Source organism: Melopsittacus undulatus, chromosome 1, assembly GCF_012275295.1.
Source record: "Melopsittacus undulatus isolate bMelUnd1 chromosome 1, bMelUnd1.mat.Z, whole genome shotgun sequence".
Lineage (NCBI taxonomy): Eukaryota > Metazoa > Chordata > Aves > Psittaciformes > Psittaculidae > Melopsittacus > Melopsittacus undulatus.
The window spans coordinates 137,811,228-137,837,241 of record NC_047527.1 but is presented as its reverse complement, the minus strand read 5'-3'; the positions used below and the strand labels follow the sequence as shown (position 1 = coordinate 137,837,241).

The 26,014-nt window shown below is 38.0% G+C and overlaps 1 protein-coding gene across 2 annotated transcripts in view; it reads right to left on the bottom strand.

The window, feature by feature from the left end:
* Window positions 1-775: 775 nt before the first annotated feature.
* ANKRD28 (ankyrin repeat domain 28) overlaps window positions 776-26,014 on the bottom strand; it is a 122,438-nt gene continuing 97,199 nt past the window's right edge. Inside the window, exons 13-28 of one of the 2 annotated variants that reach the window (XM_005144443.3) lie at window positions 25,653-25,721; window positions 23,999-24,139; window positions 18,034-18,145; window positions 17,374-17,400; window positions 16,397-16,471; window positions 15,919-16,120; window positions 14,392-14,479; window positions 13,798-13,915; window positions 12,395-12,614; window positions 10,903-10,990; window positions 10,723-10,806; window positions 10,067-10,212; window positions 9,829-9,911; window positions 9,608-9,690; window positions 7,267-7,358; window positions 776-1,311 (exon numbers count right to left, since the gene is read on the bottom strand). In XM_005144443.3, the coding sequence (XP_005144500.2) occupies window positions 1,025-1,311; window positions 7,267-7,358; window positions 9,608-9,690; window positions 9,829-9,911; window positions 10,067-10,212; window positions 10,723-10,806; window positions 10,903-10,990; window positions 12,395-12,614; window positions 13,798-13,915; window positions 14,392-14,479; window positions 15,919-16,120; window positions 16,397-16,471; window positions 17,374-17,400; window positions 18,034-18,145; window positions 23,999-24,139; window positions 25,653-25,721 (1,915 nt within the window). In that variant the 3' untranslated portion in view covers window positions 776-1,024. The remainder of the gene's footprint in view (window positions 1,312-7,266; window positions 7,359-9,607; window positions 9,691-9,828; window positions 9,912-10,066; window positions 10,213-10,722; window positions 10,807-10,902; window positions 10,991-12,394; window positions 12,615-13,797; window positions 13,916-14,391; window positions 14,480-15,918; window positions 16,121-16,396; window positions 16,472-17,373; window positions 17,401-18,033; window positions 18,146-23,998; window positions 24,140-25,652; window positions 25,722-26,014) is intronic. The other variant, XM_031045004.2, reaches the window with a different exon arrangement.

Here is a 26,014-nt window from a genome sequence, read left to right as displayed (position 1 = left end):
CTTTATGATGTGAGGATTGGACTAATTATTGACAAGCACTCTCAGCCGCAGCAGGGTTATTGAGGCGTTGCGATTTTTATGTAGGTTCAGAATTTCCAGGTTACTTGTGTAGTTTTAAATTAAAAAAGAGAAATCTCAATCCAAACCCCAGAAATTAAAAACCAAAAAGAAGTCTAAAACTGTGCAACAATTACCGCTCCCCTCCCACCGCTCCCACCCCTCCCCCCTTGCTTATTACACTGTACACGGTTCACCCTGACTTCACCTTGTTAGCTGGTTTAGATTTAGTATTATAAACGTATGACAAGTTTGTTTTCATTTCACCTAAAAGAAAAAGAAAATAAAACTTAAAAGCACATCTGCTTTCTTTCATGGTACATTTAATAGTGTCGGAAGGCTTTCAGATGATTAAAAAAAAATAAATCAACATTTAAAACCAAATCTAAGCTTCTTTTCCAGAAGTAATTAAGGTTTGGTTGAAACAACTTCTCAAATAACCTATTCCAGTTTTCACAAAAACTTAATTAAAAACAAAAAAATCTTTTAAGTTATTTGGTCCTTTGGCAATTTGCAGCACAAACAATGCCTCCTGTACCAAACTCATTTATTGCCTTCAAAATGGTTTGAGTTTCATTGATAATATTTCAATCTAGCATCCTTTGCGTTGCACAACAGTGTCGTTCATTTACATCAAGTAGGGTGCCCAGTCTGCAGAAATTACTCCCGGCACCAGAAACAGAATGGTAGAATACAGTTAAATAAAACAGTTTTGACATTCCTTTTTTTTTTTTTGCCATGGATTCCAAGTACTTATTCAAGAATTTCTGCTTCTTCTGCAAAATAAGCTCTTAAAAATCCTCCTAGAGTCTCACAGATTTTAATCTTTTTAATATGCAACCACATAAAAAACATCTTCTCAAAGGTCTGTCCTCTTTTTTGTATTCAGACACTGACAGCTTTATGACAGCACAAGTCTGACCTTCCAGCGTGACAGTGAACTCTTCAGACCTATGAAACACAGCTTCTAATAGGTCTCAGAATCTGAGTCATTGAGTTCGTCTTCTTCCGTGTATGGATAGCCACCTTCCCTGCCAATGTTGTTGAAAGTACAGTACGAGCTATGGTCACTCCTCATGATGGGCAAGGAATCGAAGGTGACAGTTTTTGAGGCGTTGGTGTAATGATTAATGGCATTGAACGTAAGGGAAGGTAATGTGCTGCTCGATGAAACAGGCATCATCGTGGCCAGAATGAGTGCAAGGCAGTCAGCCACATCCTTATTGGGTGCACAGGCCAAAGCTGGTGTGTAACCTAGGAAGTCAAGAGAAAACAAAACCTTCATTTAAAATGAGGACAATGTAAAAGTTTCCCCAAGATCATGTCATCTTTCAGCTGCAAAAGTGTTTTATATCGCTTAGCTCTGCACTGCTTTTTAAAAAAATAAAACACAACCACCATAAAATTAAATATATTATCAATTATAGTTTTTAAACTTTCAGTTACAAAACCAACACAGGAGTTAGTGGGCTCTGCAATACAGATATTCTGTTAAGTGCAGTCAGACACTCCAGGCCATCAGGAAAAGCCTGGCTATGAAAATGGTGAGGCAGTCACCTGGCTGGGGAGAGGCAGCTAAAGGCAACCAGGAGTGATGGGTGAAGGCATTCACTAGAGAGCCACTGCAGAAACTGCAGCTCAACATGTCAGCAATTTCTTCATCCAGCTTTCACATTCAGCACTAACAGTTATAAGACTGGCCTATCTCAGTAACAAGCTGGTTAAAGCATCAGGCCAGCTAAATGAAAAGGCAAAGTGCCCTGTTTCAGTCAACCTCTACTTTATTGCAAAATATATTATAAATCCAGTGTCTAATGTCTATTTGAGGGATATCAATTATGAAATCCACAGAAGTCTAAGGAAATGTCAGCTGGACTAGCAGCAGCAGGCTACAATTTGATGGTCCAGCTGGTGTGGCCAAATTCCTGCCAGGCAATGCTACTGTGACAAGCCCCATATGCAGGGGGGCTCCAGCTGTAGAATGATTTGCAGTCAGGTTATGCAACTGTGAAGTCTCTTCTGGGTAACTGTGGCTCTAACAGTCCTCCACCATTTCTCCTTTTGCAGCTTCCCCCTTCACTACATACTCGCTTCTACTATTAAATGTCAGGAAAAATGCTTCCAATTCTCCTCAGTGGAGATCCTTGCATTGCTCCTGTCTCTGGCTTTATGGCTTACCATTCAGCAAGGCACCTGAGGATTAGTTTTGGCACATGTCTTAGGGTTTATCTACAACACTGATGCACTGCAACTGGTAGTGACAACAGCAGCTCTAGAAGCAGGGCAATCATGTAAAGTACAACCATACGTAACAGCTGATTCTGCTGCCCAGACCCACACAGAAGCGGGTGGCCAGATCATCACGTAGCACCGTTGCTGTACCTCTCACTTCATGTGATAGATACGCCCCCATGGAGCTGAACAGGAAGACTCACATTTGGGTACATTTGGGTGTAAACTCCTGCACCACCCTCAGTCCACAACTTAGAGGTGGTTAAACATCCAGGTAAAAGGCACAGAAGTAATTTAAAATAATACATGACTTTAAAGCAAACCGCAGGATGGATCTCTATCCAGATCTTAGGAAGGCATGGAAAATGAGGCAGTGCCCATTCCACCACAAGCATTTCAACTACTAAGGAATCATCTTTATTGAGGAAGTAAATCCAGGCCAAGTTTTAGGATAGAGCCCACAAGTAGTTACTGTGTCGTACAACTGCACAGAAGTTTTAAACCAGTAGGCACATTATGGGAAATAACTGTAGATGCAAATTGAGAAATGGCAAGCAAGGACAATCTTGCAGTTGATTATTTGCTCAGGACAGACCTTGTGCTTGATGCTCGGAACAGAGTAAGAAACAGTCCCTGCCCACAGGAGCATACAGTCCAAGGAAACACACGGGTATGTCAAGCACAAAACGCACCAGCTGACCATGCGATAGGGCCGTACAGAAGTGCAGCGCAGCAGATGTTTTCATTGTTAGTAAGGTATCACAGCACTTAAACAGCTCAGTTAACAGTCTGCAGAAGAGACACATTTTGAGAGGATTCAGACGCAAGGGCCAGTGCTCACTATATGTGGGTGAAAACTGCATTTCAGGCACGTAAGGCACAACAGAAGGCTCAGAATTGATATTCATACGCATACAATATCTACAGTTGCTGGATCTTGTACGAAGGTAAGATGACACACAAACTTTATTCAAGCTGGCCATATTCAACACCATTTCTTTTACTGATGTGACTTGATAAAAGTTCAAAGAAGAAAAACGAGCAGTTATCTGCTACCTTTTTGGGTATTTTGGTTTGGTTCCACTCCAGTCTCGGTCATGTCATTCCCCTCCCCTTTTTTTAAAAGACTGCTTCTTGCTAAGATCTTGAATACTCACAGTTATGCTCATTCTGGAACAGAGCATCCCAGTTCATCATAAAAAACATTAAAGGCCAACATAAAGACTAAACAGATTACTTGTTTCTGTTAAAAGCTCTCCAAAACCAATGTTCATACTAATATCTGATGGTAGGTCTTAAGCTCCTGGCTTTCATAAGTAGGAATGAAATATCACAGTTTTATTCTTTCCTTAAGTAACTGCTTGCACGATGAAAGACTGACATCTGCATCCTCCACCACTTTATTTTTGTCTATGTTATTTTAAAATCATAAGAACAAATTATATTTTTATGTCTCTTAACTGCAAAGCGATCATTTATACATCAGGACAACAACACGTATAAATACCTAGGATGTTGATAAAGGTACCAATGCCACTTAAGTACTCTTACTTAGTTCTCACACAAGTTCCCCACAATCTGTACTTGTAGATGGGGCGATAGAAGCAGAGTAAGGTGAAGCAGCTACCTCGCACAATAGAAAACAGAGCCTGTGTGATGGACACTGCCTTAAGAGCAGGGCTCTCCCGACCCAGATGCAGAGCTGCTCCCTCCCTGGGGGCCTGAAAGGTTCCATGAAGGCGCTTACAGGAAAATCAGAAGGTTATTAATTTGGTCAGTACAAAGACAGCTCTCAAGATGAATGGAATGAAGTCTCGCACTTGGGAATGAGCAGAAAGTCATTTGAGGCATGAGTCATCTCATAAGCATTTACAAGAAAAATTCCTTCCAGAAATCTGGAGATCCCCAGCATAAACCAGAATATGAGTAAAGGAAGGACTGGATTCTTTTTCAGGGGGAAAAATAGTAACAATGTCCCTCCCTTTTTTCTTAAAAAAGCTTGAAAGGCTTTTCACTGTAATGATGAATCTAGAAAATAAGAGAAACTTCCATGTTATGTCATTCTCTGGAGTTGTAGAGAATGTCACCTTCTCACTGCTGTAGTGCACGTTAATATGACAACTAAAAGATTGTAGCAGGAAATGCAGCTGGCCTAGTAAGTTAAATAGCAAAGGAAAAATCCAAAACAAACAAAAAATGGGAAAGTTGGATAAGTGACAAAAAAACCCAAACCAACCCTTCAGGTGGTGTCAAACGAAACTAGAAGTTAGTAATCTCTTTTAAGACAAGTAAACTCAAATTCAAACTCAATGCAATTTTTTCAGATGTGGGTGATGGCGAAATTCCATCATGATAGGTTTGGAAACATGGGAAAAGAACTGAAAGATCTGAGTGAGAACTGCTATTAATGTTGCTCCCCCCAAAGTGCATGAATCATACTCTTAAGCCTTAATAAAATAATTATTATTAATTATTTTAATATCACAGTTTCTCCAAGGCAGGTATAACAATAGCCCATCCTCTTTCAGGTCCTTGAAATGCCCTCTCCTGTGACAGTCCATGGCAAGGCTGCATGGAGCCTCTGGACCAGTCACAACAGGGTGCTTTTGCCACTCCTTCCCAGTTAGGCTGATTTCAGCCTACCATACAGTCAACTCTTGGGATCCTCTTGTCACTCCAGAAATACAAGAGGTTTCGCCCCTTGACAGCTTGATGGCATCAGGGTGCATTATGCACCAGTATCTACTAGAGCCTTATACTCCTGTGGGACTGCCTTATACTCCTGTGTCAGGCCATTGGATCCACACAGTCCAGTAAATCCAGTTGTCCCTCTCCTCCACCTGCCTGGAGGCAGGGGCCCTCTAGTCCTGGGCATACCATTTTCCATTTGCTTCTCCATACTTCTTTCCATAGGATGAGCCCTTCTGCTCCCTCTGGGGAACTGCCCACTGGAGCAGCAATTCTCTTGGAAGAACCCCCTTTTGTAATTGAGTTTCCTTGCAACTCACAGACCTATGTCTCTAGAGCTAAGGCAGATTTTCCATCCCACTTCCTCATATCTGCTCTGTGCTCATGCAGGTAAAATCACAGGGTACCCCATGGTCTGTACCTTCTATATCCTCTTAAGAAAGTCTCTATATCCTCTCAAGAACAGCTAAATATTCAAAAGTGTTTACTTCTTCAGTCTGCTTTGCTAAGCACAAAGCTTTCACCACTAATCATATTTCCTTTCCACTAAAATAGAAGTTTATCCAATATTTTTACTTTATGAGAATTGAGTAAATGAATGGGTTTTGTTTTGTTCTTTGTTTTTGTTTTGTTTCTAGAAACACACTCCAGCACCAGATGGTAAAACTCAAGATCGGCAGACCTAAAGCAGAACCTGCCTATCACTACTGCCAGTTTTTCCATCTAATGTAAAAGGTACAACTATGGAAAAATCAAGAAGACTTTTGCAAGGGGTTTTTTGCAAGCCCGCTGGCTTACTAATACTTACAAGAATTAGGAAATAAAATTAGTGACAGATGAACATTTCCCTTGCTCTCTCACAACTTAAAGTATCCATCACTTTGCACGTACTGTACTTCAAGCTGGCACATTCATACAGCAGAAAAAGAATTCATTATGAATATTCTCAAGGAAACTTAAAATTTTATAAACAAAGCAATTGCTATTAGAAAGAAAACCATGGCGAGGAACAAGATCAGGCAGCACTCAGGTACTTTAAAATATGAGCAGGATTCAGAAGCCTTAACATGCTGCAGATACACTCCCAGCCTGCCAGAGAACCGTGACTTTTATACAAGCAAATTTTTTCTGCTAGGTCAAAGATCCACCCTAACAACAGTCTGTCCAGCTGCACAATAAAAGCCCACATAAAAATATGAACACCTTCAGTCAGCACACTTGTGATGAGAAACAGAATCAAAAGATAGGTTTCCCAATCTTTTCATTTTAGGGAGTTTCACTTAGCAGTTACCCCTGGCCACTGTTTTAGGCAAGGAATGATCTTTATATCACCCATATCACTTTAAGCAGTGTAATCCGAGAAACAAAGTCACAGTAAACATAAAGAAAGCAAACATTTTCCAAACCGGAAATACAATTAGAACTATTAATTAGGTACATCCCAACCTGATCCAAAAAAACCCAATAAAGAACAAAACAACAAAGAAAAACCAAACAAAAAATCCCATAGCAAATCAGCAAAAAAAAAAAAATCCCCAAACCAATCCCCAATCCCAACAAACCAATAACCAACCAAACAAAAAACGCCCCAACCAACAAGCAAGAACATTCCCTCTTCACCCTCAAATTCCAGCTACTGCTTTCATTTAGGACCCACTGGGGTATGGCATAGGAGCAGGAGCTATTGAATACTTTTAAAAGCATAGCTTTGGAGGAGCACAGATGTCTTACAAGAAAATATGCAAATAAGAAGTCGGTAGATCTAATTTTCTTGTTGTTCTTATAAGGGGCAGGATTTACTCTGTGAGAAAGCAGTTACTTTTTCTTACTTCTATGTACCAAAATACACTGAAGAGCCAGAAGCTTGAGACCAGTAAACTGAGCTCTGCAATTTATTTGTACTTGCTTGTAAAAGATAACACCAGTATACCTACCGTGACAAAATGAATGGCAATTCAATCCAGATTCTTAATAGGTGAAAGTTATGTTTTACTTTAAACATTACTCAATGGTTCTGACCATTCTTAGTATGGCAACGCCAGTGTATTTATAGGGCATACGTATTAACTACAAATGCAAACCTAATATTTCTGTGCTGTAACCTGCATTGTTCTGAAAGTTTTCACTCTCCTTACACTTTGCTAAAATGACCCATCACCAACACATTTCTTTCCTATGGGTGAATGCACTGCAAGGCTCTCGTGAAATTTCCAACAGGTTATTGCTTTCCAGTGAGCTGAGTTTAACATCACTGTTCCTTATGAGGAAATAAAGTTAAGTTTTTCTTACCATTTTCATCTACAGCAAGTACACTTGCTCCCTTCCCTAAAAGCTCTTGAACTACAACCGTTAGTCCATTCCGAGCAGCAACATGCAGAGGTCTGTGAAGACAAGCAAACTCTTATATAAACCTTAGAACAAGGTGTTAAGTAAGATAGGTAGCTTGCATCTACTTAAAAGAATATTAAAGTATTTATATTTGTATCTTATTTACACATTATATAAATATTATAGATATAACAATTAAAACAGGAAAACCAGCAAAACTCTTCTCACTGCCAAGGAGTTCTACAATAACAATTGCACACTTTCTTCTTTTTATGGCACCACACAGTGGGGACGTAGCTACTAGAAAAGACCCATCTGCTTGTGAAATGTATCGTGTTAAGACCCTACTGTTGATAAATCCTTCGCTGAACTCTTGTAATAGATATTGTCACATCTGAGAGTTACTGTGCATCACTGGCAATCATTTGCATGCTAACAGCAGAACTGTAGTCGTATTTTATTGCACATAAATGCTTTTAAGAGAATGCAAAGGTATTTAATCTTCCTTTTAGAAACTACTATATTCTATTGTGACTGAGATTAAAAAAATATTTTTAGTATAATGCAAGAAGCAAGAAAAGCAGATTACTTTTAGAAACCTGAAGCTATTAACCATAACTCCATTTTACAGTGACTTGATCCATCAAGGGAAGTGTAGCTTTACCTCCAGTACTCTAACTGTATCTTTTCCAAATGCAACAGTTTTTCAGCATTGGTTCCCACTGATTTAAAGCCCTACCACCAGTCAGCAGGAACAGAATAATCAGCTTACTTCCCTTCTGCTTTATAGTGCTCTTCATTCATTTCGAGATTCTTAAAATTGCTTGAACTAACTGTGACCTATATTTTGATTTGGAAACAAGTGACTCACTTAGACCAGAAATGCAAAAAGACACAAACAGGAGCAGTGGTATCTATGGTGCTTATATTAAAGTATAAAAATTCAAGAACCACTGCACACAAGATATACTGAAAAATGTACTGTAATAAAATAATTTTAATATAGAGGCAAACAGTATCTTGCCACAAAGAAGGACATTGTTTAAGCTGATTAGAAAGTCAAGTTTAGTTACTAAAACACATTTGTTAAACCAGTAATATTTTAAACAACTGTTAAAATCTTACAATTTATATAAACATTTCATGGAGGTGTGAATATGTACCTATTTTTCCCCATGACATCCCTTGATCAGACTACATGAGCCAAGGCATGTGGGTGGAATTACATGAGCCTGTGGTAGCATGCTTTCCCACCTCTGTTCCCATCTCATTATTGCTTTCTCTTTTCTGAATCTCACTTAGAGCCAGAAATGAGGCAATCAGTCCCTTTCCTGCTTTCTGGTTATTTCATGCTGCTTGAGGTATGTTATGGGGAGCAGCAAGAGCAGAGGAAGAAGTCTTTAACTCCTTAGTTCAAGCAGATTTCTGGGAATAGTTGGAAGAACTGTGGGAGTTTGAACAAGACACATTCCAGAAGTGGTGTAAGGCCAGAAAAATACATGAGTTGCTTACTTGTTCCAGTAATAATAAAATACTCTTTATTTACTTCTAAATGGTCTGTGATAGTGTTATTATATCAGCCTAACAACTCATGTACATAACTCAGCTACATACCAAGTGTCAAATACTGCCTGTAACACAAACAGATTCTTTAAAAGGAAAAAAAATGCCGTCATTTTAATAGCTCATCCTGACATATATTCCTTAGTATGACATGCCACTGTGTTTTTAGGCTTTCTTTACGATTGTGCTAACAAAATAGGCTTAATTCTACTTGAGAGATCTTCATGAAATGTTAAGAATACTGTATTATCCATAATATTGAACAGAAAATAGTCTTTAATCCTAGTAGGAACAGGTGTCTTTTGCTACCAGAAAGCATGCTAAAAAGTAAAAGCATACTTCATCTAGGTTTTTTGTTTTAATTAGCTACCTTTGAAGAGCAAGTCTTTGTTTGCCTCGAACAACTTGCAAGCTGAAATGAGCTTTAACTGAAAAAATGCAGTAATTTATAAACCAGGAAAATACTGGTTTACAGGGGGTCTCAGTGGATCACATTAATTCCACACAGGATTCCCTGAGTCACAATACTGTAAGATTCATCTTACCTTTCATCCAGCTAAAACTAGAACTTTAAGTATGAGCAAAGCACTGTTTTACTTCAAGTCGGTTCAACTCTTGGTACTTATTAAGCAACTACAATTCAACCAATATGGAAAAAAATCTGAAAAATCTTCTTCCTCTATGAACAAGACACACACCAAAAACTCATCCACAAAACACACTCGCTGCTGATACGTACGTTTGCAAGGCTGCATTGGTGGCATTGATGAGGTTTCTATCCGTAATCTTCTCCAGTATTAACAAGGCACTAGTTTCATGGCCCTTAATACAGAACAAACATCTGTCATATGTCAAATACTCTTCAAAAATTGCTTTGGATGCCTTTTAACATTAACAAGTTGGTATTTGTAAATAGTGATTAATAACATTCAGCACTGGTAAGTCAGACTACATACTCACCTTGCTGCAAGCCAAATGGAGTGCTGTGTTCTTAGAACTGTCTTGCAAAGTCAGATCAGCCTTAGCACTGCTAACCAGCACCTCTGGGGAAATAAAAGATTTGCCTTAATGTCTTAGGTTTGTTCAAAATGAAAACATAATTTGGACAAAATACATCCACAAGAACACTATAAGGCAGTTTTACCCACAGTAAGGTTAACAAACATAAGAGCAGAAATATGTAAAGCTTTCTCTTTACCAACTGTATTCGTCTGTCCATTTTCTGCAGCCATCATTAAAGGTGTTTTCCCAGAAGAATCTACAGCATTTACTTGAGCATTGTGGCTGAGCAGAAGCTGTAGACACTCAACATGATCTGTAAAAGCTGCTGCATGAAGAGGAGTTCTACAACAGATCAAAAGACAATACGGCCATGTTCAGCCATGTTTTCTACTGTATCTGAAGTGGTATCCTGACTGTCATCCTGCAGATACAAAAGACTGGGCAGTCCCTCCCACTGATCTTTGAAGTCAGTATTGCCTAAATTGTGACTGCTGCCTTCAGAAAGTCATCTTCAAGTTTCAAATAATTCTTCTATGTAGTTTTTAACATAGAGACAGGTACAATTTAATTCAGAAAAATAAAATATACATAAGATACTACTTACCAAGTGATGCAATTCAACATGCTGCTCAACCTTGCCTATTCCAGTCCAAACCAGCATAGTCATAAAAAGCCAATTCAAGTTTATTGAATCAGAACAGGATTTTTAAAAATCTAAAATTCATTTCTATCATAGAATAAAAATAAAATCTTCAAAGGATAAAAATGGGTAAGAGAGAGTTAACCTAAGTAACAAATAACCCCCCCCAAATTATTATAGAGTATTCTTTCACTGTGCATTTACACTCTTACCTTCCTTTTGAATCTGTTGAATTTACAATACCAGCACCTAGTGTATCAATTAACATTTCTGCAGCACCTTCATTGTCATTTATCCTACAATGAATTAAACAGGCTGTTATTTACAGAATGATAAATCTTTTGTTAAATAAAGCAATGTTATCAATAAAGAATAATTTAGTACTTCCTTACACAGCACAATGCAATGGACTGAAAGAATTTCCTTCCATTTTCTGGAAAATTTCCTGTTCCAGGAGGAGTTCTACGCAACTGTCATGACCTAAAGCAAAGAGAAGAGTTAGGTATCAAAAACAAGGAAAGGTCTATTTATGGATTACAAAAAAAATTATGTATCTAAATCAGATTAAGCAGTATTTTATTTGAAAGCTTTGAAGACACACTTGTTATATTTGATAGGAATATGTGTAGGAATGAAGACATTTTTAGAATCTGGAAAATCAAACTAATGTTTAACACTGTAAACTTTGTGAAATTCAGTAGAGATGTCATGCTGTCTGAAGAACATCCAGAACAGTAAATTTAGTTCTTTACATGTCCACATTTTCAACTCTTCTGTACATTCATCACTTAGACTACAAGAAAACTTCTCCACTATTCAAGGTTTAATTTTGTTACAATGTCTTGCTCAACCCAAAGAAAACCCAAGTCAATAGTCATGACAAAAGCTTGAGAAGAACACATTCTACCTATCATACTTTTATTTGCAAAATTCTATAGCCTGCTCCTGTACAGGTAACTAATGATTGTAACTGTTCAATCTTCGATGCATATATGCTGAGAATCTTAGTTCAGCATTCACTGATGTCTGAAGATTTGCATTTTCACAAGTCCTGTCAAAGTTTCATTCCGCAGATCAAGCATATTTCAGTTCTGTTTTATTCAGACATTGTATTCACTCAAATGGACCAAGCTGCAAGAGTTTAATTTAATGAATGTAACAAAGAGATGTTATTCTACTTCAAATTATCATTGTATTATGCAATTGCTTCAGCTGTGAAGACAGTTTAGTTAGTTATTAACTTAAAAAAAATGGGTAAAATGAAGCTCTAAATCATTACTTCTTGATCTATCATGTGACTCAGGGGTGAAATAAATGAGAACCTCTATTATGTTGGAAATGAACACACAGAACAAAATCTTAAGCAAAGGAGCTGAATAAATTTCCTACCTTTTAAAGCCTGCCTCATCCCCATATTCATGAAAAGTATCAGTGCAAAAAAAGACCAGTGAAGAAAAAAATAAATTTTATTCAATCACTTCCATTACTTTGGCTTCTTGTGCCTATCGAGATTGATTTGAAGCAAGTTTAAAAAAAGATTTAATCTGAAACCATTCCTTCCATGACTGTGAAGGTAATTTTTTGGGGGGATGTGTGACACTTCTATTCACAGGTACTATGCTGAGTTTCTTGAAAGACTCCTTGAGGCATACAACTAAAAAGGCAGTTCATAACAAAAATGTAGTATAAAAATAAACACTTCATATTATGGATTAGATGTTAATTCATTCCCCCTCAAAATATCATGTCTGTCATCTTGTCACATTGACTAATATAAACTGAAAGAGGAATGATTTTATATGTTGCTTTTTTAAGTAGTAATAATTTATATCTCAATATCAATGAACACATTTAGACCTGTACTTGAACTTGAATGCATCTTACCATTATAGCAGGCCCAATGCAGTGATGTATAGCCGTGATTGTCTGCTATTGCAGGTACTGCATCGGCAGATGCAGCTGACTGCAGGAGAGCTCCTAGAACACCTATATGTCCACATGCAGCTGACAAATGTATAGGAGTTCGTCCCCTACAGTCTCGCAATAAGGACTTAGCACCATGTTGAAGCAATGCTTCCACACACTCCTCGTGCCCAGTAACTGCCTGCGAGAGACAGACACGTAATAGCAAGTTTGCAAATATTCATAAGAACAACAGTGTATAACTAAAGCAAGAAATGTCAGGCAATTTCTTACATTTTAAAGTCATGACAAAATAAGCACAGTTATATTTTTTTATTCCTGGAATCAGCCATTCTGTTGGAAAAATAGCAATGTATTATAATACTGATGATAGAAGAATTTCTTGCAATAATACTGAATGAACTGCTAATCTCCAGGGCTCACTCAATGCTCTTATTTGGCAGAGACTATAAACAACCAGTATTGACATATGGCATTGTCCTGGGCTCAGCACTAGCAGTCATTTTTTCTCCTTCTTGGTAGCTGGTGCAGTGCTGTGTTTTGACTTTCGGGCTGAGAACGGCTGCTGATAGCAAATATGTTTTGAGTTACTGCTCAAATGTTTGGTTTGTCAAGGACTTTCTGAGCATCATGCTCTGCCAGGGAAGGAGGGGAGGCCGGGAGGAAGCAGAGATAGGACACCTGGCCCAGGCTAGCCAAAGAGGTATTCCATACCATAGCACGTCATACCCAGGATGTAACGGAGAGTTACCCGGAAGGGCTAGTGCTCTGGGGGGACAGAGGAGGTATCGGTCGGTGCTTGGTTGGGCAGGGTGGGGTGAGTTATGGGTCGGTGGCTGGTGAGGTGTTGTATTCTATTCACTTGTTATTTGCTTTATCATTATTACTATGATTAGTGGTAGCAGTAGTGATTTGTGTTATACCTTAGTTATTAAACTGTTCTTATCTCAACCCATGGGGGCTACATTCTTTGGATTCTCCTTCCTAACTCTCCGGGAGTTGGGGGAGCAAGGGGGGGAGTGAGTGAACAAGCAGTACGGATTGGGATTAAACCACGACAGGCATGCATCATCTTTTTCTTCCTCATATTAATACTAGCCCCCACCCCATAACAAGCTGTACTCTTGTGACCTCTCCAGTCAACACTTCACAGCAAGATTAAGAGACCCTATGAGTCCAAAACAATTCTGAGGGTACGCAGCAAACAGAAAAAAGCCGACTTTTGAAAGCAACTAAAATGACAATTAAAAACTAAGAATAGCAAGATGAGAATAATGATAAATTCACAAACACTACACTTTAAGTCTTTATTTTAAATTAATATGCATAAAACTGGAAAGGACAGAAAAGGAATATTCTCTTACCCCTCTATGTAATGCTGTCCTTCCCCACTTGTCTTTGGCATCTACATTTGCTCCTTTGTTAAGGAGTGAATAAACGCAGTCAGTGTGCCCATTGAGAACTGACAACATCAGAGGAGTCCTAAGCACAGAGTAAAATAAAGTGTAATCTACACGGATATTAACAGACTAGCACTCAGCTGAAATAGCACAGTTATTATCCTTCTGGTCAATACTGTTAAAATCTGTATCATCAATGATCTTCTCTAGCACTAACGTTCACTCCAAGAACGGCACTCATATTTCCTTTTTAGATTCCAGAAAAATAAATATCCCTCTATCAGAAGGCCTGATTAAGGTACTAGAATCCATTCTTCCAGCATCTGGTTAATAAGATACATTTTAGTTTCCTCCCAACTGACCAAGAATGTTTTCCACCACCAATATTATGCTTACTGCAAAATACAAAACCACATTTATCCTAGTTGAAATATCTATTTATTAAATAAGTTTTTATTAAAGTAATAAATTAAAAATCACCGATGTGGATTGTTTAGGTTTTTCTTTTATAAAATGCAATAAATTTTGAAGAACAGATTGTGTACAGTTTAAACTCACTGTCCATTTCCATCTTGAATATCCACTGCATTCTGTGGTTCTGCATTTCCTATCAGTAGCCGCAAACATTCTGAATGACCATTGGTTGCTGTAAAACATAAAAAATATGAGTTTTACATTAATTGCATTTGAGTATACAGCTCAAACAGAATGGCAACCTGCTTTGACTAAAGCCTGTTACCTTGACAACACACTGTACAGTTTTATCATTGTTACAACTTCAATTTACAAAACAAAAACAAAAACAGAAAGAAATGAACACTAGAAAATAATTTCAGAAATCTGTCATTCTCAACTGTATAGTTAAAAGTAATTAATCCCAAATGTCAACTGCCAAGAGATATTTGCTTTTTACATATAAATGAAGTTGCACATATTAACCATAATTAGAATATATGCTTATACAACATCCACAAGAAGCAGTAATTAAATACAGTAATTAGCATAACTTTTGCTTGTTTTAAGGCACAGGTAAACACATAGCTAGTCAATCATACACAGATTCTGTTAGTGAGGGTAGCATTTGCATAGTTATGAAATATTAACTGAAACCACATTTAGAAAGAGGGGAAGGAAATGTAATGCACAGAAGTAATTAACCCAGCAGTTAAAAAAAAAAGGGGAAAAGAAACTAAGAATTGAGAAATCACATTTAAATGCAACCCATGAAACATAAATGATTGCTTGTTGGAGGGAAAATTATTTCTGTCATACAGCTGCTGTATTCAGTCCACATAACAGTGACAATTCACACTTCTCTAGCTGACAGAAATGCTAACAGAAGTTAGGAGAGGCTAAATCAAATAGAAAAATACAGCTTGTACTCATGGACAATAAATTAAGTGGTTAGAATGATTATGTTTTGTACATAATGCTCTTTTTACTGCCACATTTCTGAAACACTAACTCAAAATATCTATTTAAATAAGCCTATTTTCAAAGACAGGGAAAAAAAGAATGTATCACAAATGCCAGACTTTGAGAAAAATAGGCTTATAAACATTTTCTAGGAAACCCAGCAAGAAAATATCGCAAAGGATTGCTGTTATTTTGAAAACACTCAGCAGTCATTTAAATCCTTGGAAAAAACCCAAAGGAGAGTTTTCATGTCTCTTCTCAAACTGGCAAAATTCTCCAAGACTCCAGTCATATTTAGAAGCATTTTACTGCCAAGACAGGCAACACAATTCACATACCTAAATTTGGGCCTAGAGTTTGGGCTGTGCAAAAGATGAGGAAACAGGAACATGTCACTGGGACCTGTCAGCACAGCTAGCCTAGTTAGCTGAACTGGCAAGAACAATGCACCCTTCCAGAGAGCAGTGTGGAGCAGCACTCCTGCAACCAAAATGGTTAATACTGTTTTGTACCTGCAATGGCTTTGTTACACCTTTCTCAGCATAGCATATACCTTAAAGTCACTGTATGTTCCTAAACACAACTTTTTAGAACATTAATGAGACTTCTAAATACAAAGATGATCCACTTGAAAAGCCAGTTTTTTAGGGGTTGGAAGTTAGCACATACCTGCAGCATGTATTGGGGTCCTCTTTACAACATAATCTTTCACCAAGATTGATGCTCCCTGGTTAATGAGCACATCTACACATTCCACATGTCCCTTAAAGGCAGCAAGATCCAGTGGTGTCCTTCCATTATTATTCCTCACGTCAAGGTCCAGCAGTGACTGTACCAGCACTTCCAGAGCTTGATGGTGGCCGTGATAGGCCTACAAGAGTAAGAAAATACTTCAGTTTTCCTGTTCTTCTCATTTTCCCCTTTCTTACCAGGATTACAGAAAGGAAACAGCGAAGTCTGTTCTGTGAAGCAAGTCTGAAGTGAAATGCAGAAACTGTCCTGTAAAGCTCATTCAGGAATAGTAGTACATACTTCTGCATTTGATTTATTATTATTGATCTATTTAAAAAAATAAAAATGAATAAAACTATGTCAACAACTGTCTGCAATTAGATGAGCTATCATCACTGAAGAATGAAATACTTACAGCTAAATGCAGTGGACTTATAGGTGCTCTGTTGTCTGAATCATTCAGCATATCAGCACCTGATGTTTCCATTAGCTTAGCAGAGAGAGAAAGTCAGAGTAAGTACAAAACCCCCCTTATCTTTAAAAACATTCAGCATAATTGCTACATTTTCCAGCATACCCATATTCCAAAATGAAGGAAGAAAATTAAGAATAATAATATAAGATTACCGTTTCCTTAGCAATTCTAGATCTCCCTCAATCTTTTAAGAGTCTGAACTGCAATAACTGCAACCCCCCATATTCATCTCTCAAGATTGTTTAATTTTGTATACCAATGCATTAATTAAATCAGAAACTAATCTAAAATGATTACATCTCCTGAAGCAGCCATATGAAATAATATAGATAAAATGCATGCAAAGGGACAACAAGGACAGGTGAGAACAGCTGTAGTAGAAAAAAAAACCCAAAACCAAAAAAGTAAGCATTTCGAGTAGGTGAAAAAACAGCGAGAAAACAATATGAAAAGCCAGAAGGCAGGACTGATTTCTAAGAACAGAAAAACATTTCCCAAAGAGAATAAATGGACCACAAAAAAGACAGAAGCATTATAAAATAGGATGAAAATATCTAAGCATATAAATTTCTATTTGTTACTTTCAGATACGTTGTAAAGTTTTAATTATTGCTCTTTTCAAGACCATATTTCAATTAGCACACTAGTAAAAATATTAAAAGCATTTGAAAAACACCAAATATATTCAGATCACTGTTTCCATTATCACACTTCTATGACATAGCTGTATGAATGTTTAAGTAAAAAAAAAATAGCTTAAAAATAATTTTCTATTTTAAAATACTGGATTGCAATTAAATCTAAACTGCAACTGAAATGAAAGACTACATCTATGCATTGAAGGAATGGTTGAATAAGTCTAAAAATAAATAGCATTTTAAAAATCACATGTTACAGTAGAAATAATGCACACTTACAACATCTAGAGGTGTTTCGCTTGCAATCTGCAATTAAAAACATTCAGAATGTAGTTTGAATACATTTGAATATAAAAGTATATTTGTATAAAACCACTAAATTGTATAACAGAGGAGATAAAATTAGCATATCAAATAACATACACAGGGATTATTAAAAAATCTACCTAAGGCTTTATTATCTAAAATTTTATTATGTGGCCATTAGTTTCTGTCACTACGTGAAATATTTCAAAAGGCACCCTTACTTTACAGGTTTTCCCTACGTTTTTATTTGCTCCTTCAGACAACATTTGTGAAATTTCCTAACACTTCCCAAGTGGGACAATCTCGGTTATTCTATTTCAGCCGTAACGAAAAAAAAAATAGCTGTATATTCTAAGTTAAGGAACAAAATAAAAGTATATCCCATATACTCAACCAGTTATCTCTTTATCTTAATATATTACCTTTTTAGATCAGTGTCTAGCATCTTTTAGCTCCTCACCTCGCCCCTTTTATAACTTTAAGAGTACCAAGTGCTTAAATGCCCTCACAGGGGCTGAAAATCACTCTTTACCTAGCTTTAAAATGAACAATCAAGGTGGAGGAATCCTCTGGCTTCTATCATCCTATGTAAGGGCAGCTGCTACAGCTTTCATCTATGATAAATCTTCTTACCAATTCAAGACATAAGCGATGACCATAAGCAGCTGAATAATGTACTGCATTGTATCCTTGTTTGTCTCGGATCCCTGGATTGGCATCATTTCTTAGCAAGTATTCCAGGCACCTATTTAAATTGACATAAGCAAAACCATATATCTAAATGTTGAATTTCAACTTTGTGCTAAGTGTCAAATTATTCAAATTCAACTGGAAAACAGAATACAGCACACAAGAACACGGATTTAATGTACAATACTGGCTAGGAGTAGAGAACACCTAACTCATTACACCAAGTTTTAAGGTCAAACACAAAGCTTTCAAACTTTGAACAAATCCTTTTCTGCAGACAACCTGCATCCTCTGAATTATCTGACTTCGTTAAAGCTAGTATTCCATGGCTATTTTCCTCCTAGCTATAACAATTGCAGTTACCTTTGTTAATATAAATGATTACCATTTTTGTACGTTTCTCTGTAGCAGTAAATTTTTCTGTACTTAATGTAGAAGGAAGAGAACCAATAGCTCAGCTCTTCATGGTCGGTATCCGTGAGTGACACAAGCATATGCTTCCAATACCAGACACTAATTTATCCATTTATTTATTCAGTAAACAGTTGTTGGCATACTTAATATCCTACCATTCCTTACTTTCATTACACAAAGTTATAAGGCAGAACGTCATCACAATTTTGACTACAGGCAGCCATGAGGATGAAAGATTACTTAAAGTCATCTCCCTTTCCCTGTTTTTCTAAGAGATTCCATGTATGCACACTGGACAACTTCAACCAATCACACTTATTAATAATTTCATGTTGTCTATCATTTCAGCAACACTCTGCAAAGTCATCATCCTGACCCTGAATTTGATGGTGAAATCCGACAAAAGCAGCCATCGCTGGCAGGAAGACAGCATGACCCTGCAGCATCAGAACTCTATATAAGTTTTTTCAAGGAAGGGATAAGCAAATGTTACAGGACACGTTCATCATCTCAGAGAGGTCCAGTACCAGCTATGATGAAACAGAAACACATTTCAACAGGAGTAAGAGACAGCTGTAGTTGGTCAACAGCCTGGTAACCTCATGTGTAACAACAGTGATTTGCTGAAGACCTGACATTTGCTTTTCCAGTCATAGGCTGAACAGTGTACAAACCATGTGAGTGAAGACGAAAGGGAGAAAAAGCTGCAGGAAAAACTATGAACAAGGAAATGTCCAGTTACAACATACTCTGTCTCATTACAAAGCTGTGGAGTACTTTCATTTTCATCATTTTGTGCCCAGCATAAAGGACTTAGGTAGGTAGTGAAAAAAGGTAGAAATCCTCCAGTTTTAAAGAATAACATATGTAATATAAAATATAAGTAACTGTACAACAAGATAAATGTACCTAATAAAAAGCTACTTGTAAAGCATATCTATGTTTGTAACCAACTAATGCGGGTTTTATTTGCCCGGTAAACAAATGCCTGGATTCCACTAATAGCAACTGAACCCACACATTTTTATTTGAAATGAAACAGGACGAGATTTCTGAGAGTCCAGGGAAAGACAATTTGTCCCACTGAGTGAGAATTACTGTCCCTACATTTTATTAGTCCAGTCATCTAACTTTCTTTGTTAATTTTAATCAGTGATTTTGTATTAACATTCATGGCTCATTTATAAATGTTAAACACTACTGGCCTTGGCTATCTAAATCTCTGTTTCTTTGTTTTCTCTATTTGTCTGCTCAAAAAAAATACAATACACTACATACTTGTCGTGGTTTAAACCAAGTCCCCCAACTCCCGGAGAGTTAGGAAGGAGAATCCAAAGAATGTAGCCCCCACGGATTGAGATAAGAACGGTTTAATTGCTAAGGCATAACACAAAACCCCTACTGCCATTTACTACTACAAATGATAATGATACAGCAAACAGCAAGTGAAAAGAATACAACACCCCACCAGCCACCGACCCATAACTCACTCCACCCTGCCCGGCCGAGCACCATGTGCTCCCTCCTCCATTTTTCTCCCGAGCTCTACCCTCCAGCCTTCTCTTTCCCAGTATGCATCCTGGGCATCACGTGCTATGGTATGGAATACCTCATTGACTAGCCTGGGTCAGGTGTCCTGTCTCTCCTTCCTCCCAGACTCCCCCTGGCTGGAAAAAAAAAAACCTTGAACAAAAACACCCTCAAAACATGCTCAAACCATGACATTATCCACCCCTTATTCCATACCATTCACGTCATGCCCAGATCCCACATTTTCAATACACCATCACTCTTAAGTCCACCCCTCGATCATGAGACATCTCTAAGTTGCATCTCTGGACTGATAGCCTGAAGTATCTGGGCCCACCAAAATCATTCACTGTCCCCTTCAGCAGTTCTACAGCTTGCTGCTGGGGACTCCATACAGCTGCCTTCCACCTCCAATGCTTCCAAAGCACTGGAGGGGCCCAGTGGATCAGATACCCGGCTATACTGTCCCACATGCCCTGCCACTCATGACTGTCCAGCCTTGGGGACAGTCTCCTGGTGCTCCTATATCCTTGTCTAACCCTAGACAAGACCCAAACCTGACTCTGCTTAACTTTTGGGATCAGACAAAATGGCCGTGGGTAGAACACACTCTGTGTGTGTGCCAACATGCCGATCACCATTACAATCAGCAGGCAGGTCCCAAGGGCACCCAAAAGCCATTCAAAACCATCAGAACTCTCAGATGATGCTGCTGCACTTGTCACTGGGGCTGATGTAGCTGCCCTGCTTGCCAGCTCTCCCACCACCAGCTTCTCTTCTCCCAAGTCTGGATCTTCCTTCTCTGCCTTGCTGGGAAGTGCTGCCTGGTCTCCTGCCTCCTGCTGGGGCTCGGCGGGTGACTGCCGGGGAATTTTCTCGGCCACTGCGGGGTTCGGAACGGCGACAGGACTCGGTTCCTCCTCTGCCTTGCTGGGAAGTGCTGCGTGGTCTCCTGCATCCTGCTGGGGGTCGGCGGGCGACTTCCGGGGGACACTCTCGGCCGTCGGAGGGTCGGGAACGGCCGCAGGACTCACCTGCCCGGCTGCCTGATCCCCCTGCTCAGCTACCGCCCTGCTCCGCTCCTCCCCCGCCTGCTCCCGCTGCTCTGCCACAGCCGTTTGGCTCCCCGTGCCGCTCTCCCTGGCAGCCTCAGCCGCCGGCAGCTCCCGGGGCCGCTCCTTCCTGGCTTCACGCAGCTCCACACAGACGACGACGAGGATAAAGACAAGGACAGCGAAGAGCAGCGGGACGGCCTGGTACAAGTTCAAGTCCACGGCCACGTCCATCCCCCCCTGCTGCCGGAGCCCCACCGTATTACAAGCCTCCGACACAAACACAAACACATCCAATCCATACACCAAGTACCCGGTAAAATCCCGAAACAGCGAGATCCAGAGAAAAACCTCTAAGAGCCAATAAATCAGCATTGTGACAAGAGACCATAAATCCGCTCAGATCTGTTCTTATCTCAATCCCTCGGGCCCCACGTTGGGCGCCAAAAAATGTCGTGGTTTAAACCAAGTCCCCCAACTCCCGGAGAGTTAGGAAGGAGAATCCAAAGAATGTAGCCCCCACGGATTGAGATAAGAACGGTTTAATTGCTAAGGCATAACACAAAACCCCTACTGCCATTTACTACTACAAATGATAATGATACAGCAAACAGCAAGTGAAAAGAATACAACACCCCACCAGCCACCGACCCATAACTCACTCCACCCTGCCCGGCCGAGCACCATGTGCTCCCTCCTCCATTTTTCTCCCGAGCTCTACCCTCCAGCCTTCTCTTTCCCAGTATGCATCCTGGGCATCACGTGCTATGGTATGGAATACCTCATTGACTAGCCTGGGTCAGGTGTCCTGTCTCTCCTTCCTCCCAGACTCCCCCTGGCTGGAAAAAAAAAAACCTTGAACAAAAACACCCTCAAAACATGCTCAAACCATGACAATACTGCAGGAAGCAAAGTCTACTAAAACCCCTTGAGTATCCATTCTTTCCAATGAAAACCACGTAATTATTTTTGCTGTTTCTTCTCATCCAGGAAAAAGATTGAATTTGCATCTTTTGCATACTTAACTGTCCTCAACATGCCTCTTTAAAGGAGATAATCGAACTTGTTTAAAGCCCAGATGAGTTAATTTTATTTCCTATTTACTTACTGGTGTACTGCCTATTAAATAATTCTAACATAGAGCATGGGCTTTCCTCCTCTAAAATGCTGCTTAGTTTTCCTCATTCTGCAAAGACATTTCTTTCACTAGTCTTGTCACAACGAGGCTCACTGGTGTTTGGTCCAGATAAGAAGCATTTGTTAAACACATAAAAGAAACACTTCCAAACAGACACAAACCAGAAAATAATTTTTAACAAAACTGTCCTTGTCCCTAAAATCTGTCTTTAAAGATGTCTGAATAAAGACTATAAAAATGGCCAAAAATATCTTTGGAATTTCTATGTAGATAATTTCCTGACCTTTTTTTTCCCCCAGACTTTATATTCCAACTCAGTAATAATTTTTAGCTTCATTCTTACTTTGAATGTGAGCTGAGCAGTTCTGGTTTTCCAGCTGTTACTAATCATCTTTCTGCATCAATAAAAAGCTTTTCCTCAGGCCACTCTACTTTGCAGCCTGTCTTCTAGAAAGAGAACTGTGAATCAGAAGGGCAATACCATGTGGCTTCCAGAGATGATTCTTTGAGTTATCTCCCAAAGCTCTGCAGCACTGCCATCATCATTCTTGCTTATGCCTTTTATAAGACAGATGGCAAAACGATGTCATCTGAAAAACTATTATAGTTTGGAGGTTTTCAGAGCAACTGTGAAGCTAAAATTAATACTAGCTCAATTTGCAAGAGGGCAATTAAAGTAAGATTGTCTCAGCAAACTCCAGCAGGAACTGAAAGTATATCTAAAAAGCAGCAATTTTGTTTTGAAATAAAAAGGCTTATATTTTAAATGACAATGTAAGTATTACTTGTGCATCTTTCAAAACTCAATCTGCAAGTTACATGCCACCTTGTTCATATTGCTACCTCGCCTTTTAAAAGGTACCTTATTAAACAAGATGATATGGCATGAAGCAGCACTCTTTTCCAGTGAAGGTGTCTCTAGGTTCATTCGAAACGCGATGCTGCACACCAGCTTGTTCTGACCTGTGTATGTGAGTGTGGGCACATGCAAATGCCACTCTTTCCAAGTCTCCTCAATATATACAACATCTGGAGCTTAAGTAACCTCATCAGTTTTGTGCTATGTACATTTTGCATGTAAGCATTTACATAGTTGATAACTATGTTAAATATAACTTGGTTACAAAAAAAACCCACTTACAAGAGACATTTGTAAATTTATGGAAGTTTCTGGATGCATTTCAGTAATAAAAGTCTATCTACTTCCAAAAAATTTACACTAACAAGAGTTTTAATGCCGAACATGAGTATTTTAATCAAACACTAAATGGATAAAGCATCTTATATTGAAATGTTAATCTCGAACCTGATGTAGGCCTACTCAGTCTAGTTTTCTAGTGTAATTCTGACACAGATTTTGGGACAATATTAAGTTAAGTACCCTACCTAAATACACAATCTTTCATCAGAATTTAATTTTAAAGCAAATGACTGCACATAACCATCATAATACCCCCCACAAATGATATTTACTCAGTATCTCACTACACAGCAGGTGGGATTAAAAACTCTGTTCCTAATGAATTACTGAATTAGGACATAACCAAAAAATTACAGCAATTTTTCCTTTTGTTCATTTTTCACAGAAATATTTGTTACACATTTTATATACAACAAAAATATTTTATATACAACGTTGTTAGATTTAATCTTTAAAAACATAAAAAAATGCAAAAAAAAACGTATTTGTCAATTCAGAAGGCAGAACATACACAAAATTCACAGCTAAAATGTTTCTAAGGAGAAAGACTTTAGTACAAAGCATGCTACTTACTTTCCATCTGTGTCTGATGCAGCTGCATAGTGCAGAGGTGTACAACCCCTCTCATCAAGGTCATTCACACTAGCTCCAGATCCCACAAGGGCAAACAGGCACTGATAATTACAATTGGCAGCAGCATAATGGAGTGGAGTTCTTTAGTACACATTTAAATAAAAAGTACAATGGTAAATAACAGCAAAATAATATTAAAGAGACAGAAAAAGCAAAATAAAATGAAACTTAAATCCTCCTCACTTTTTTTAACAAGTATTTGTGGTGAAGAATGCATCGTTCCAATATTAAACAATGGGTCCATTCCATAATGCAAAACAACCACTAGGGGATCTGACAGCCAAAATATGCACAAATTTTGTATTAAGGGAAGCTCTATATGAGTTTTTTTTTGTGCAAACATATAGAGGAAAATCAAATTTATATTAGAAATATTCTTTATAGTTAAGTAATTTCAAGCCACATGGGAAAAATATGGACAAATCCAAGAACTGCAGAGTAACTAAACAAGGTCAAAATAAAACAATTCACAAGTAGATGTTTTTGACAAACAGATCAGAATTTTGTCTGAGGTAAGCATATTTATAACTACAGCAATATGTCTGTTATGCTAGTAAAGAAAACTTCTAAAAATACGCCTTGTCTACTTAAAAAAAAAAAAAATAAAAAATTAGTACTTATGTATATTCTCACTGAAAACTTATTCCAGCTTCAAATATGTAAACAATTCTCTAAATAAACCACTTTGGATAAAATTTCAAAACCACCAAGATGACTCAGAATTCCATTTTCTATTTTTAAAAAGAGATTGCTACTATAACTCTCAATTTTGAGGAGAAAGTCAAGCACTTTAAAGTGTTCTACCTCTTCCCTCTCCCTTCAAATTACTTTTCCCTATTTCTTTCCAGTTTTGAATATTGACTTTTTTCCTTTCCTAAAATAATTGTTCTATGTAACATGCATGTTAAAAAACCAAGCCAACAAAAAAGCAACTTTCAATGCCAGCAGTTGTGACAGAGCATTGTTCCTTTCTCAGGAAAGAATGGAAGTGGGATTTAAAGCAAAATACATCATTGACTCCATAACATTCTCCTCAAATCCTATTCCTGCCATTCACATCCTGGAAGGTAATATTTTCCATGATGTGATGCGAGATTTTACATAAGTACTGATCATGCCATCTAAACTTAAATATTCCTATACTAAAAATAGAAATTAATGTCATTCCAAAGACTTCAGAGCATGAATGAGGAAACAAAAAGGAATAGATATAATGAAAGGAAAAGGTGAAGCAACTGTAATAAAATAATGGATTTTTTAAATAAAAAAGCCTAGAAATATAAACAGATTTATAGATTTGACTGACAATTTACTTGGAAAACATTACTAATGTCCTTAGATGAGAGCAATTTAAACTCATTAGGTCCATGTTATAAGCAAAAGAGACTCAAAAAATATTACAGTCTAATACAGAACTCAGTCTTTAAAAACAAGACTAAGCACCTACTTAATATAACACAGTGAACAAAATATGTTTGTCACTTTTGGTAACATATGCTGAAGCATAGTTTCTTAGACTTGCCCTCATAGCAATATGCTACTTCTGTAATACTTTTAACAGTCCTTAGCAATATACAAATCTAGAACGCCTTACCTCCCAAATCTGTCCTTTTTGTTGAAGTCTGCACCAGTATTTAGTAGAAGATTTAGGCACTCCAAATTCCTATTAAATTAATGCAATATTACTTCTGATTGCAAATCTTTTTTTTTCCTTAATAGTGGCCTCTGCAAACATCAGAACTGCTACACATACACATCTTATATGTTGGTTTTAATGGAACTGAACTATTGTGTGAACATTTTGAGAAACATATTTTTCTATGTGAAACAGATTTCAGAATTGCAGGGCCAAATCAGTAAAGAATATAAATTATTTCAAATCCACATTTAGAAATTCTGTTGATATCAAAAGGCATGCATAAAGCACAGAAACATTAACCTAATTCAACAGAAATG